Here is a 12,500-nt window from a genome sequence, read left to right on the forward strand (position 1 = left end):
ATTACAATTATATATACTATATGTGTGTGTGTTTCTGTGCACACTCACACACATATATATTATAAATAATTATCACATCACCGTGATTCATATAAATCATTCGAGCTACAAATGTCCTTTAATATCTAATTCGCTCTACCTCGGAATTGATATATTTTCATATATGTAAACCTAAGGGGAATTTTTAGTTGATAATAATTTCGTCCCCTCATGGGGTCGAACCACCGTCCAGCGGACAGGCACGAAATCAGGACGACATTGACGTTACGATTCCCCTTCGGTTTACATATATGAAAATATATCAATTCTGATGCTGTAAATTTTTTTTTTTATTTTTGGATGTGTTTAATAGTCGTAAATATAACTTTAATAAAACTAATTCAAAATTTCAGATTTGCCATACAAGTCGTATATTAAGATATAAGAATTCTCAGGCACATTCTTTGATTTTTTTCTTAAGAATCCCAAAACATTCATCAAGAATTTACTTGAGACTCCATAGGAATAATGTATGAATTTCGATTCACGAAAACATTCAACGGAATTATTTAGAAGTTAGTCAGACAACACGATCGATAAACCCATGCATCGGCCATTACTTCTATTTCTTAAATATATCCACGATTGATTGATTTGGTGCTATTAAAAACTGGCGTCACAAATATATTTGCAAGACATTTTGTTTGTGAAAGTATCGGTTAACTTACTAAAAAAAAATACAAAAAAATTTGGGAAATTTTTAAGTATAGTTTTTTTTGTTTTTTTTTATCAATGTGTATCGCATATAATTAGAAACAGGAAACAAACTCTGACGAATTTCTAATTAATAAGTTTCATTACCGAGTCGCACAAGATTAACCAAGAGAAGCCAAAGGGAGAGGTCTTTCCCTTCTGTTAATAATATGCGTATGACAAGGGCCAGATTTGTTGTTTTAATGGATTTATGCAAATTAACTGCATCATTTGCCACAGTTAGTACAGGTTTGCATCTGTATGCCAAGCGCTGGTATACGTCTATATGCAAAAATAGTAATGTGCATAACTCGCGCATTCCATTACATTGAAAAGATCTGTGTTCACATACTATTACAACTAATTATACTATATATGTGTGTGTTTCTGTGCACACTCACACACATATATATTATAAAAATTTATCACATCACCGTGATTCATATAAATCATTCGAGCTACAAATGTCCTTTAATATCTAATTCGCTCTACCTCGGAATTGATATATTTTCATATATGTAAACCTAAGGGAATTTTTAGTTGATAATAATTTCGTCCCTCATGGGGTCGAACCACCGTCCAGCGGACAGGCACGAAATCAGGACGACATTGACGTTACGATTCCCCTTCGGTTTACATATATGAAAATATATCAATTCCGAGGTAGAGCGAATTGGATATTAAAGTATTAAAGGACATTTGTAGTTCGAATGATATATATATTTCTATCTATTCTATCTATCTATCTATCTCATATATATATATATATATATATATGTATATAATATATATATATAATATAGATATATATATAGATCTATATAATATATATATATATATAGATATATATATATATATATATATCTATATATATATATATATATATATATAGATATGATATATATATATATATTATATATATATCTATAAATATATAGATATATATATATATAATATATATATATATATATATATATATATATATGTGTGTGTGTGTGCGTTTATGTGTAGGTAAAAATATGTATTTTATAACGAGAACAGCAAGTGACATATAAGTAGACCATTTTATTTACTGTATACGTTGAAGTCGTTGCACCTGTTATGCAGGAGAATGTATATGTGCATTGAATAAGCCTTAAAGTGTGCACATTTTGTAATGGAGTCAAACTAAAGTGAAGTAATAGTCCTATTATGAGCGGTAGGCCTCAGTTTATACTAGAAATATCACCCTTTTTTAACATTCTCGGCTTAGAGCGTAATACAATTCCTATCATTTTGAGGATTGTGAGCAAATCACATTCTTGGTGATATTATAACGATTGGAGAAAATGATAAGTAATGTCACTAGAGCTGTTCTGGGGCTTCAAAAGTGATCTGTATGATCTTTGAAAATTTGAACATTTTCTTGCAAACATTAGTAAATTTAGATTGTTGGATCTATATTGTAAAATCATAAGGTTTTGGAAATGTTGTTAGGAAACCAGTTGCAGGAATCATCTTAGTTTGCGCAAAAAAAAAAAAAAAAAATCTGGAAGTGTTCATTCTAAGAATTAAAATTCTGATGCTGTAAATTTTTTTTTTAATTTTTGGATGTGTTTAATAGTCGTAAATATAACTTTAATAAAACTAATTCAAAAATTTCAGATTTGCCATACAAGTCGTATATTAAGATATAAGAATTCTCAGGCACATTCTTTGATTTTTCTTAAGAATCCCAAAACATTCATCAAGAATTTACTTGAGACTCCATAGGAATAATGTATGAATTTCGATTCACGAAAACATTCAACGGAATTATTTAGAAGTTAGTCAGACAACACGATCGATAAACCCATGCATCGGCCATTACTTCTATTTCTTAAATATATCCACGATTGATTGATTTGGTGCTATTAAAACTGGCGTCACAAATATATTTGCAAGACATTTTGTTTGTGAAAGTATCGGTAACTTATAAAAAAAAATACAAAAAAATTTGGGAAATTTTTAAGTATAGTTTTTTTTTATCAATGTTGAATGTTTGTAGTAACTGTTAATGTTAATTGAGATACTGATCACAATTTTTAACGGAATATTTAACTTTCTTTGCAAATTACTCGCCTGTTGGGCCTGTTTCATGTATGCGTATGTTGTAATAATAATAATAATAATAATAATAATAATAATAATAATAATAATAATAATAATAATAATAATAATAATAGGCTCCTTTGAAAAGCCAGCATTAGTTTAATTTATTTTATTTTATGCAAATTCTTTTCAGCTCTTCTCGTTACTCTCTTTCCTTAAAAGCTAACTTTTTATTTTTTTTTATGAAAATTCTTTTCAGCTCTTCTCGTTACTCTCTTTCCTTAAATGCTAACTTTTTCTAATGAGTCAACCGATTATCGCAATATGGAAAAGAGAAAAGGCAAGAGTTCGGGATTACTATTTTCCTTTATCCACATCATGAACATCGGCCGCCTTTTAGAAAATGTTATCTTTGGAGAAGAGAGAATAACAAGAACTGCTGGAAATATTGTATAGAATTAGTTCAATTTCATGCTATCATCATTCTCAACAGAACCCTGTTTAGAAGGGGGTCTACGCTCCTTAAATAATAATAATAATAATAATAATAATAATAATAAAAAATAATAATAATAATAATAATAATAATAAGACTAGCACAAATCACTTAAATGGTGAAGAAGTCCGTAGTGGTGTAAATGTAAATATATATATATATATATATATATATATATATATATATATATATATGTATGTATGTATATATTTATATATATATATACATACATATACATATATATATATAGTATATATGTATAATATATATGTATATATACATATACATATATGAAAGAATCAAGCATATTCTCGAAATTTATCTACACCATTGTGGATTTCTTCACCAATAATAATAATAATAATAATAATAATAATAATAATAATAATAATAATAATAATAATAACAACTTTCCACTGGTCTTTGTATTGCCATTGCTGACGATACTTCCTCTCGTGACTGATTATAAGATGAAGGCTAATCTCCCTCTGTTGATAGTCCTTTAAAAGCTACTAAACTAGTATTATTAGTAGTACGATGAGTAGCAGTATTTGGATCAATATTTAACTTCAGTATCGTAGTATGGTTGATATTCATCACCGAGATAATCATTACTATTGATTTTCATTAGTTGTATTTATTCATTTAATTTACAACGTGTATCGTGATATAGATCGAGAATGCGTTGTGACGGAGATGGAAGATAAATGAAATTCTTCAAAATGGTTTGTATGCGTTCTGTGAATTCATTGAGAGACATTTCCATTGTGGCCGAAAGTTACAAATGTCCCTGTTCGTGAACGAGAGTGTTCGCCGTTTATCAAAGTGTAAGCCATGTCTGTTTAGTCCATGTTTGGACGCGATATATATACATACATCTTTCTAAGCGGTGCATAATATGTATGCATCTCTCTAAGCAGTGCATAATATATGTCTTTCTAAGCACGGCATAATATATATGCATCTCTCTAAGCAGTGCATAATATATATACATCTCTCTAAGCAGTGCATAATATGTATGCATCTCTCTAAGCGTTTGCAATAATAATGCATCTTTCTAAGCATGCAATATATTTTGTCTTCTAACACTGCATAATATATATGCATCTTTCTAAACAGTGCATAATATATATGCATCTTTCTAAGCAGTGCATAATATATATGCATCTCTCTAAGCAGTGCATAATATGTATGCATCTCTCTAAGCAGTGCATAATATATATGCATCTTTCTAAGCAGTGCATAATATATATGCATCTCTCTAAACAGTGCAATAATATAATTATGCATCTTTTCTAAGCAGTGCTAATATATATGCATCTTTCTAAGCAGTGCTAATATTAATGCACTTTCTAACCGTGCTAATATATGCATCTTTCTAAACAGTGCTAATTTATATTCATCTTTCTCAGCAGTGCGAATAATTTAATGCATTCTTTCTAAGCAGTGCATAATATATATGCATCTTTCTAAGCAGTGCATAATATATATGCATCTTTCTAAGCAGTGCATAATATATATGCATCTTTCTAAGCAGTGCATAATATGTATGCATCTTTCTAAGCAGTGCTAATTTATATGCATCTTTCTAAGCAGTGCATAATTTATATGCATCTTTCTAAGCAGTGCATAATATATATGCATCTCTCTAAGCAGTGCATAATATGTATGCATCTTTCTAAGCAGTGTCAGACGCTAAAAAGCTTTTTCGTTCATGTCCATAGGTTTGTTTTTCATTCTTTTTTTATGCATTATGCATTATTTTTTCATTTTTCTTTTTTTTCCTGTTATTAAGTTTTGTTTTCCTTCTTGTTAATGCCTAATGCCATAGTTTGTTTTTCATTTATTTTTTATGCAACTTTTTTCTCTAATTTTTTGCACCGTTGCATTAACTTTTGTTTTCTTTCTTGTTAATTATATAGTTTGTTTTTCATTAATTTTTATGTAATATTTTTTCTGTCGTTCTTTGCATCGTTGCCGTAAGTTTTGTTTTGCTGTTGATTGCTCATTTTTCCTCGGAATTTTTACTTGAGCGAAAGTGTGTCTTAATCATAATATTTCGTTTGCAACCTTTTCCCTATCCTTAGAAAGTACATTATATGTGATACACTCAATTCATCTATGACTCTGACACCTCGCGTGAATTATTTCTTTTCTTTTTTTCTTCTTATTCTTTTTTTTTCTTTTTTTGTAGATTCGTGTCCGTGAGTTCTCACGATATGGATAAAGGAACAGAATTTTTTACTTTTTTTTTTTTTTTTTTTTTTTTTTTACAATTTGGTAAAAGACAATATCCAGAAAAACTGTCGCTAATAGGTAAATAAAGAAATCTGAATGTTTTATTGTGTGAATATAAACTATGCTATTTTGTTGCCTTGTGTAGATTTCGTTATAGCGATTTTCAAACAGTAATCTTGCAGTTGCATAAATCATTGCCAAAAACCTCAATCTTTATTAATTAGTTAAGAATAATTTTATGATATGTAGCAGATTTTTTTAACTGAAGAAATACGTTCATACCGTTACTGATATACAGTGTAATGTTAACTTGGAAATTAATCCAGAATGCAAAATTTATGGGACAACATGGCCTACACAGAGATTATATGTATAAGTTTTTTTTTTTTCACTGCATCACCCCTAAAGCTCCGTAGTACATCGTACGGGCAGATACATTAGACATATTCCCTCCGGTGATGGAGGGCATCTCCAATTACATGGGACATGCCGTAATCTACCGTGACATTTCTCCTAAATGAAGAATAATTATTCTTTCACTTTCTTCTTCCAGTGTGCGTATTCTTCATACACGACAACAACGCTACTAATACCGCATATTCTTCCTCAGTAATCTTTTGTTCCTAAGCGGGACATGCCGTAATTACTTATAATTAAGTCTGGTCAGTCACCATGTTGTTAATTACATATTGTGGGAGACTCTTTATTTCGGATAGTTATTGCAAATATTCTTCTTAAGCCTTTTTGTTTAGTATTAACTAGAATCTTTTGAATGTCTTACGATTCTCATCCAGTAAGTTCGTGATGTCCGTGAACGAATGGCAGAAGTAATCGTTATTTTATTTTTTTATCTTACATAATACTTACATATTGTAACGTGTAGATGGAATTTCAAATCAAGTGTTTTGGATGATTTGAGAATAATATCCAGGATGTTTCAAATTCCATGGCTTACTTAAATGTGTTTTAATTCCTTTTCTTATTTATGAACCAAGTTGTCTTCAAGAGCAAATGAAAATTAAAAGCTCTTTCTTTTTCACTAAGATTAAATATTTAAAAAGTCAGGCTTCACACAGGTGTATTTTTATTCCTAGAATATATTCTTGCTTTATGCTATTGTGATTTGATTTCCTTTAGTTTGAGTACCATGTGATCTATCCTCGTACAAATAGATATATAGATATAGTGAGTTTTGCTTTTATGTTTGTGAGTTGTATAAATGCTCTCATTCTTCAGTAATGGGTTGTGCCAATTATTACCCTCTTGTTTTACCTTTTTCATAGAGGCTTAGGCAAATGCTTCCCCATCTCGTTTACCCTTGTTGGAATACATAATTATAAATCGTAATGTTTTACAATTTAATCCAGTACTTTTAAAGATACTATTTCTTAAAATATTGATCAACTTAAGATTAAGTAAGACAGGGAATGTAATGATAGATATTTTTCTCTATGCTATATTTATTAGTACGTAATATTGTGAATGCAGTTGATTCACACGTGCTGATAGCGGCGTACGATCAAAGGCACGTGGCTTCAACTCGTGCTTATCAGTTGTGGAGGGAGTGAGAGCGGGTTTGAAAAAAAAATTATAATAATAATAAAACGGAAAGAGAAAGGGCGAGCGGTGAAAGATTGTGGGAGAGGGATTAGGGGTAAGGAAGTGGGATTCTTGAATTGTAGGATGACTTTGGATTTGAAAGGATATTTACTGACGGACGTACGGGAAGTTGTTTAATTGGTACAGGATACTTGGCGAAGGGCGTGGACAATTAGGACTTTGTGATTGAAGAAAGGATTTTTATGATTTTCGATTGGGGAATGAATATAGTTGGGGGGGAGGGGGGCCCAGTGGTAAATGTAGGGGTAAATTACTGTGGCTTCATTGTGGCCTTCTGTTTCTCATTTTACATCACAGGTCAGTTAAATTGACTATACCAAATCTCAGTAACTTTTTTTTACAGAATGTTACTTAATTTAGATTTTGTTGTCCTCTTGTTCCTCGGAATGAAGGCGGAAGAGGAGGGGGTCCTCGTGGCTTGGAGGACGCTGCTCTCTATCTGCTTGCTTGCTTGCATGCTAGCGATGATGATGATGAGTCATGATGCTGCTGCTGCTGCTGTTGCTGATGATGATGATAATGATAACGATGGGGAAAATGATATTCTCGCCGCTATAATCACTGCAGGGGTTGACTTCATTATAACTTTTCATTTGATAATTATGCTCTTTCAGATTTTCAGTACGACTGGGACATTTTGAAGTGCAGCTTTAAGTAACTTCTGTTCATTCGTGTTCATTTTTAACATTAAAAGAAAAGACTGTTTGTTATTTTGTCTGCATATAAACTTCCGTCTCATCCGTTGTCCGATTTGCACCTGAGTTACAAAACCATCTGTCAACGCGCGTCCGAACGACTTGTCACACCACCTGAGCGATGGCACTGAAGTGTCTGTGCGTAAGTGTCATAGGAGCACTTGTCGTCACTTTTCAGGGAACAAACGTCAAGTTTGCTAATATCATTTGACATGTACAATACATTATTATATACATATTATATAATGTTTTGGCAGCCTATGAGACAGGACGGGCAACTTCGTTCACCGTCCCGCGACACTACTGTCATATGACCCTGCCCAGGGGTGAAGCCCTCGTTACCCCCGAGGGCGGCGGTGTCGGTCCCTTGGACGGTCGGTGGTTGAGGGCAGTGTTGCTGTTTTCCTGGCGCCCGATGGATGATTGCTTTTCGTCGTTCGCGGAGTCCAGATTATCCTCCGGGAGGGGGTCCTCCGGGAAGAACGGGGCCATGCACCGCAATTTGGAGTTGAATAGCGATAAGGGCGGGAGAGACGGCAGAGGAGGCGGTGGCGGCGGTGGGTGAGTGGGAGGGATGGCGTGAAGAAGGCCTGGTGGTAGGGGCGTGGGCCGCACAGGTACCGGTAATGGCAGCGTGGGTGGTGGGAGGCGAACGAGAGGTGACGGTAGACCACCCGGGGGGCTCTGGAGATCGGGCATTTGAGATAGGGCAGCGCTGTATAATTGCTGAAGAGATGTTGCAAGACTCGGCGGAACTGTGGCCCCTAGAGGAGGTACGCCCGTGCCCAGGCCGCCAAGGCTTCCTAGGCCCCCTAAAGAACCTGTCAAGGAGCCCCCCAGTGTTCCCCCGAGGGAACTGCTCAAGGAGCTCTCCAGAGAGTTGCTGAGGGACGCTGCCAGGTGCCCGCTCAGGGAATTGCTGAGTGAAGCGCTGAAGGAATTGGTGAAGCTGCTGTTTAAAGATGACGTGAAGGCCGTCCCGAGAGAGGTTGCTAACGACGTGGGCGTGAGAGCAGCATGGGCGGCGGCTGCAGCAGCAGCGTGGGCTGCCTCCAGGTTAGGTACGAGGGTGTTGTGACTGAGGGCGCTCAGTCCAATATTCCTGTTGGCGTACGCCCCAACACTTCTCAGGTTAGCGAGATGGGCGTTCAGATGTGACAGGTGGGTACCTGGTGGATACACAGGCGTGGGCGCTGTCAGTGTGGGCGGTTTCGCGTCTGAGGCGGCCAGATTTTCTATGGTAAACGGTTGCCTGTTGTGTGGCTGGACGCCGGGGCAGCTGGTGCCCTCGGTCAGTCTCGGGGCGTCCAGAGGGTCGATGGGTCTCCCGTGCAAATGGGCCAGGCCCGCTTCCAGGGCCTCCTTCTCGGGCTTGGGAATCTTGAAGCGTTTTCTCCTGCGGAGGAAGCTGCCGTTCTCGAACATGTTCATGGCGGAGGGATGGAGGGTCCAGTAGGCGCCCTTGCCGGGCCTGTCGGGCCTGCGGGGGATCTTGATGAAGCAGTCGTTGAAGGAGAGGTTGTGGCGGAGGGAGTTCTGCCACCGCTGGGTGTTCTTGCGGTAGTAAGGGAAGTTGTCCATGATGAACTTGTAGATCTCCGACAGCGTGCACATCTTCTCCGGGCTGTTCCAAATGGCCATCGCCGTCAGCGAGATGTAGGAGTAGGGCGGCTTCTGGTCGCCGTAACTGTCCCGGCACGGACGCGGCATTTTGCCGATAAGAGCTTTATGTTGACTGCAATTCGAGTATATATCACATATCACGCAAACATCGTCACTAAGCCAAAGGTTAAATAATGTATTGATGAGGATAATGATCACATTACATCCACGAGTCAATTAAGTTTTGCGTCCCTTCAAAAATGCTGATTTTGAATGAATGGGATGCGAGTGTGACTCGGGGTGTGCCGAACGGTGCGTTACGTTACGTGCACGGCAATAGAGCAGGTGTGCGTGTGACTAGCGTTCAGCGAGCGACACCCATGTTACCACCGGTAACGCTGAAAAGACCATGACGATCAGCCGCCGCCGCCACTCGGATATCGAGTTTCACTAACACCCTTCATCCGACTAGGATATCGTCGGTGCACTATGATCATCTCCGCCGTGGCCCCGCCCCCCCGCGCACATCAGAGGCACCGACGCCTCGCCATTGGTGGCCGTCGATCAATTCATGACCATTCACCTGGCCGTGTGCAAGGGGGCGGGGCGCCGCGCGTGATCTCGCACGCGATTGGCTGCGAGGTCGGTTTTCATGTGATTTGGGCGCCGCTGAAGAAGCCGAGGGACCCGGGTCAAAGTAAATGTTACCACAGCTTCTCCCAATGTTATCATTAGACGCAGGGAGTAATAAAATCATTACTGGGCGGAGTGGGTAGTACTAGGGCGGCTCCGTGGGTGGTCGGGGAGCCCTCAGGCCCGGCAATTATGGGCGGGCTGCCTCACGCTTGTCCAACACCCATCTCCCGCCCTTATTCATTGAAGGGCAGAGCTGTTTGACCAGGGAATTCCTAACCCTATGTTCCTATAATCTGAAATTTATCCCATTCCACATTCACATTCATCAAGAATACAATTTTTCCGTCACATCTCCTAATCATTAATTACCAAGAATGGAAGATTTATGATAAAATGCGGGGGGGCTGGGGGAGAAGGGGGGTCACGGCCCCGCTTCAGGACCACGCAAAAAAAAAATGTCAAGATGAAAATGCTTTAATTTCCAACTTGGATGCAATTTTCGTCCTAATTATCACATCTAGACGTAAAATATTTGCATTCTCCCGAGCTAATTAATTAGGAAAATTTAAATTAGGTAACTTTTTTTATTTCTGCGGAGAAGAATTGGACTTTTTTTTTGCATAAGAAATTCTGCCTGTAACTAATTAGTCAAAATACGTTTGAACAGACAGAGTAAATGATAGTAATAGCGAGTACTAATAGTATTATCAGAATTTTTAAATTAGGTAATTTTTTTTACTTGTGGAGAAGAATTAGTTAGGAAGAAAATTCGAGTCGACTGAAATTATTCTAATTATTTTTTTTTTCTTTTTTGCATCAGTAATTCTGCCTTTAACTAATTAATCAAAATAAGTTTGAGCAGACAGAGTAAATGATTGTTATAGCGAGTACTAATCGCAGTATCAGAATGTTTTATATTTTGCTGGGAACTTTTTGAAACATTAAGTAAGTGTTGCTAATTTGATTGTTAAGATCTTTACTGGTAATGAAGAACTCATTGTAGTGATACGGTACTTTATTTATTGTTTTTGGTAGAAAAATCGTATTTTATTTTTACTGATTATCAATCTTTTTTATATATACATACTTTACTATTTTGTGTCAAACCACGATAATATCGTAAATAAGCTAACACTCATATTCTCTCTCTCTCTCTCTCTCTCTCTCTCTCTCTCTCTCTCTCTCTCTCTCTAGTGTATATATATATATGTATGTATATAATATATATATATATAGTATATATATATATATATATATATATATATATATATATATACATATACATATACATATACTATACATATGTGTGTGTTTAGAGAGAAGAGAGAGAGAGAGAGAGAGAGAGAGAGAGAGAGAGATAATTTCCAATTATAAAAATCCTATCCAGCCTCCAATTCTTTTATTACTTTAGCATACTTTTAAGAAAAAGAGATTCGCGAGAGTATCTAGTATCTTGACTGTGGTTTTTTTTTCATCAAAATTTGCATATTTAACAGATTCAAAACCTAGGAATATGTTGGTTGCTATAGCAAATAGCGTATAACAGCATGTGTGTGTGGTTACTTTCATTTCTTACCAAGGTAAACATCGGGTCACGAGTTTTTTTCTAATCACTCTGGTTGATTTACCAAGACATTTCAAACTCTGTCAATATGAAAACGCTGTGTATTCCGAAAATACTCTTATCAAACGAAGGAATTTATTGCGAATATTTACTGCTGGCTGAAGGAGTAGCACTCTTATTGATATCCCCAATACTGTCTTTAGGAGTTCCATGGTTAGAAAGAGATCCACTTTTATCGGTTTAATCTCAATAAATATTAGTTTTTGCGACATAAAAATTGCAATGATAAAATTACCAATTTTATTCAGTGTTGATAAACTCTTAATACTTTTCAGTGGCTAATGTTATGGTCACTTTACCAGAGAGAGAGAGAGATAGAGAGATATGAATTAAATATTCCTGTAGCTAATGTTATGGTCACTTTACCCGAGAGAGAGAGAGAGAGAGAGAGAGAGAGAGAGAGAGAGAGAGAGAGAGAGAAGAGAGATATGAATTAAATATTTCTGTGGCTAATGTTATGGTCACTTTACCCGAGAGAGAGAGAGAGAGAGAGAGAGAGAGAGAGAGAGAGAGAGAGAGAGAGAGATGAATTAAATATTATTTTGGGATTAAATGCCTTTGATTTTCCGTATGAGTATTTAATGAATCCGCCTTGGACTTTCATCATTTTCATTTATGTCATCGTGTAAAAATAACAGAGAAACAACTAAATTGACCAGTTTTCACTTTTTCATTTGTAGGGCACTTGAAAACATTTTAAGTCTCTCTCTTTACTCTCTCCTCTCTCTCTCTCTCTCTCTCTCTCTCTCTGTGGACGAGTGGGTTGCATACTTGCCTATCAATCTGG

General features: G+C 36.2%; 1 protein-coding gene and 1 long non-coding RNA gene across 2 annotated transcripts in view; one reads left to right on the top strand and one right to left on the bottom strand.

The window, feature by feature from the left end:
- The window catches only part of LOC135201338 (uncharacterized), a 226,237-nt gene that overhangs the window by 41,088 nt on the left and 172,649 nt on the right, over positions 1-12,500 (top strand). The gene's annotated exons all lie outside the window — the stretch shown is intronic.
- On the bottom strand, positions 6,990-9,883 carry LOC135201748 (forkhead box protein B1-like). The gene has a single exon (XM_064230966.1). It carries the CDS (start codon positions 9,559-9,561, stop codon positions 8,158-8,160), a length of 1,404 nt encoding a protein of 467 aa, XP_064087036.1. The 5' UTR covers positions 9,562-9,883; the 3' UTR covers positions 6,990-8,157.

This window comes from Macrobrachium nipponense, chromosome 28, assembly GCF_015104395.2.
Source record: "Macrobrachium nipponense isolate FS-2020 chromosome 28, ASM1510439v2, whole genome shotgun sequence".
In the NCBI taxonomy this organism is placed as follows: Eukaryota; Metazoa; Arthropoda; class Malacostraca; order Decapoda; family Palaemonidae; genus Macrobrachium; species Macrobrachium nipponense.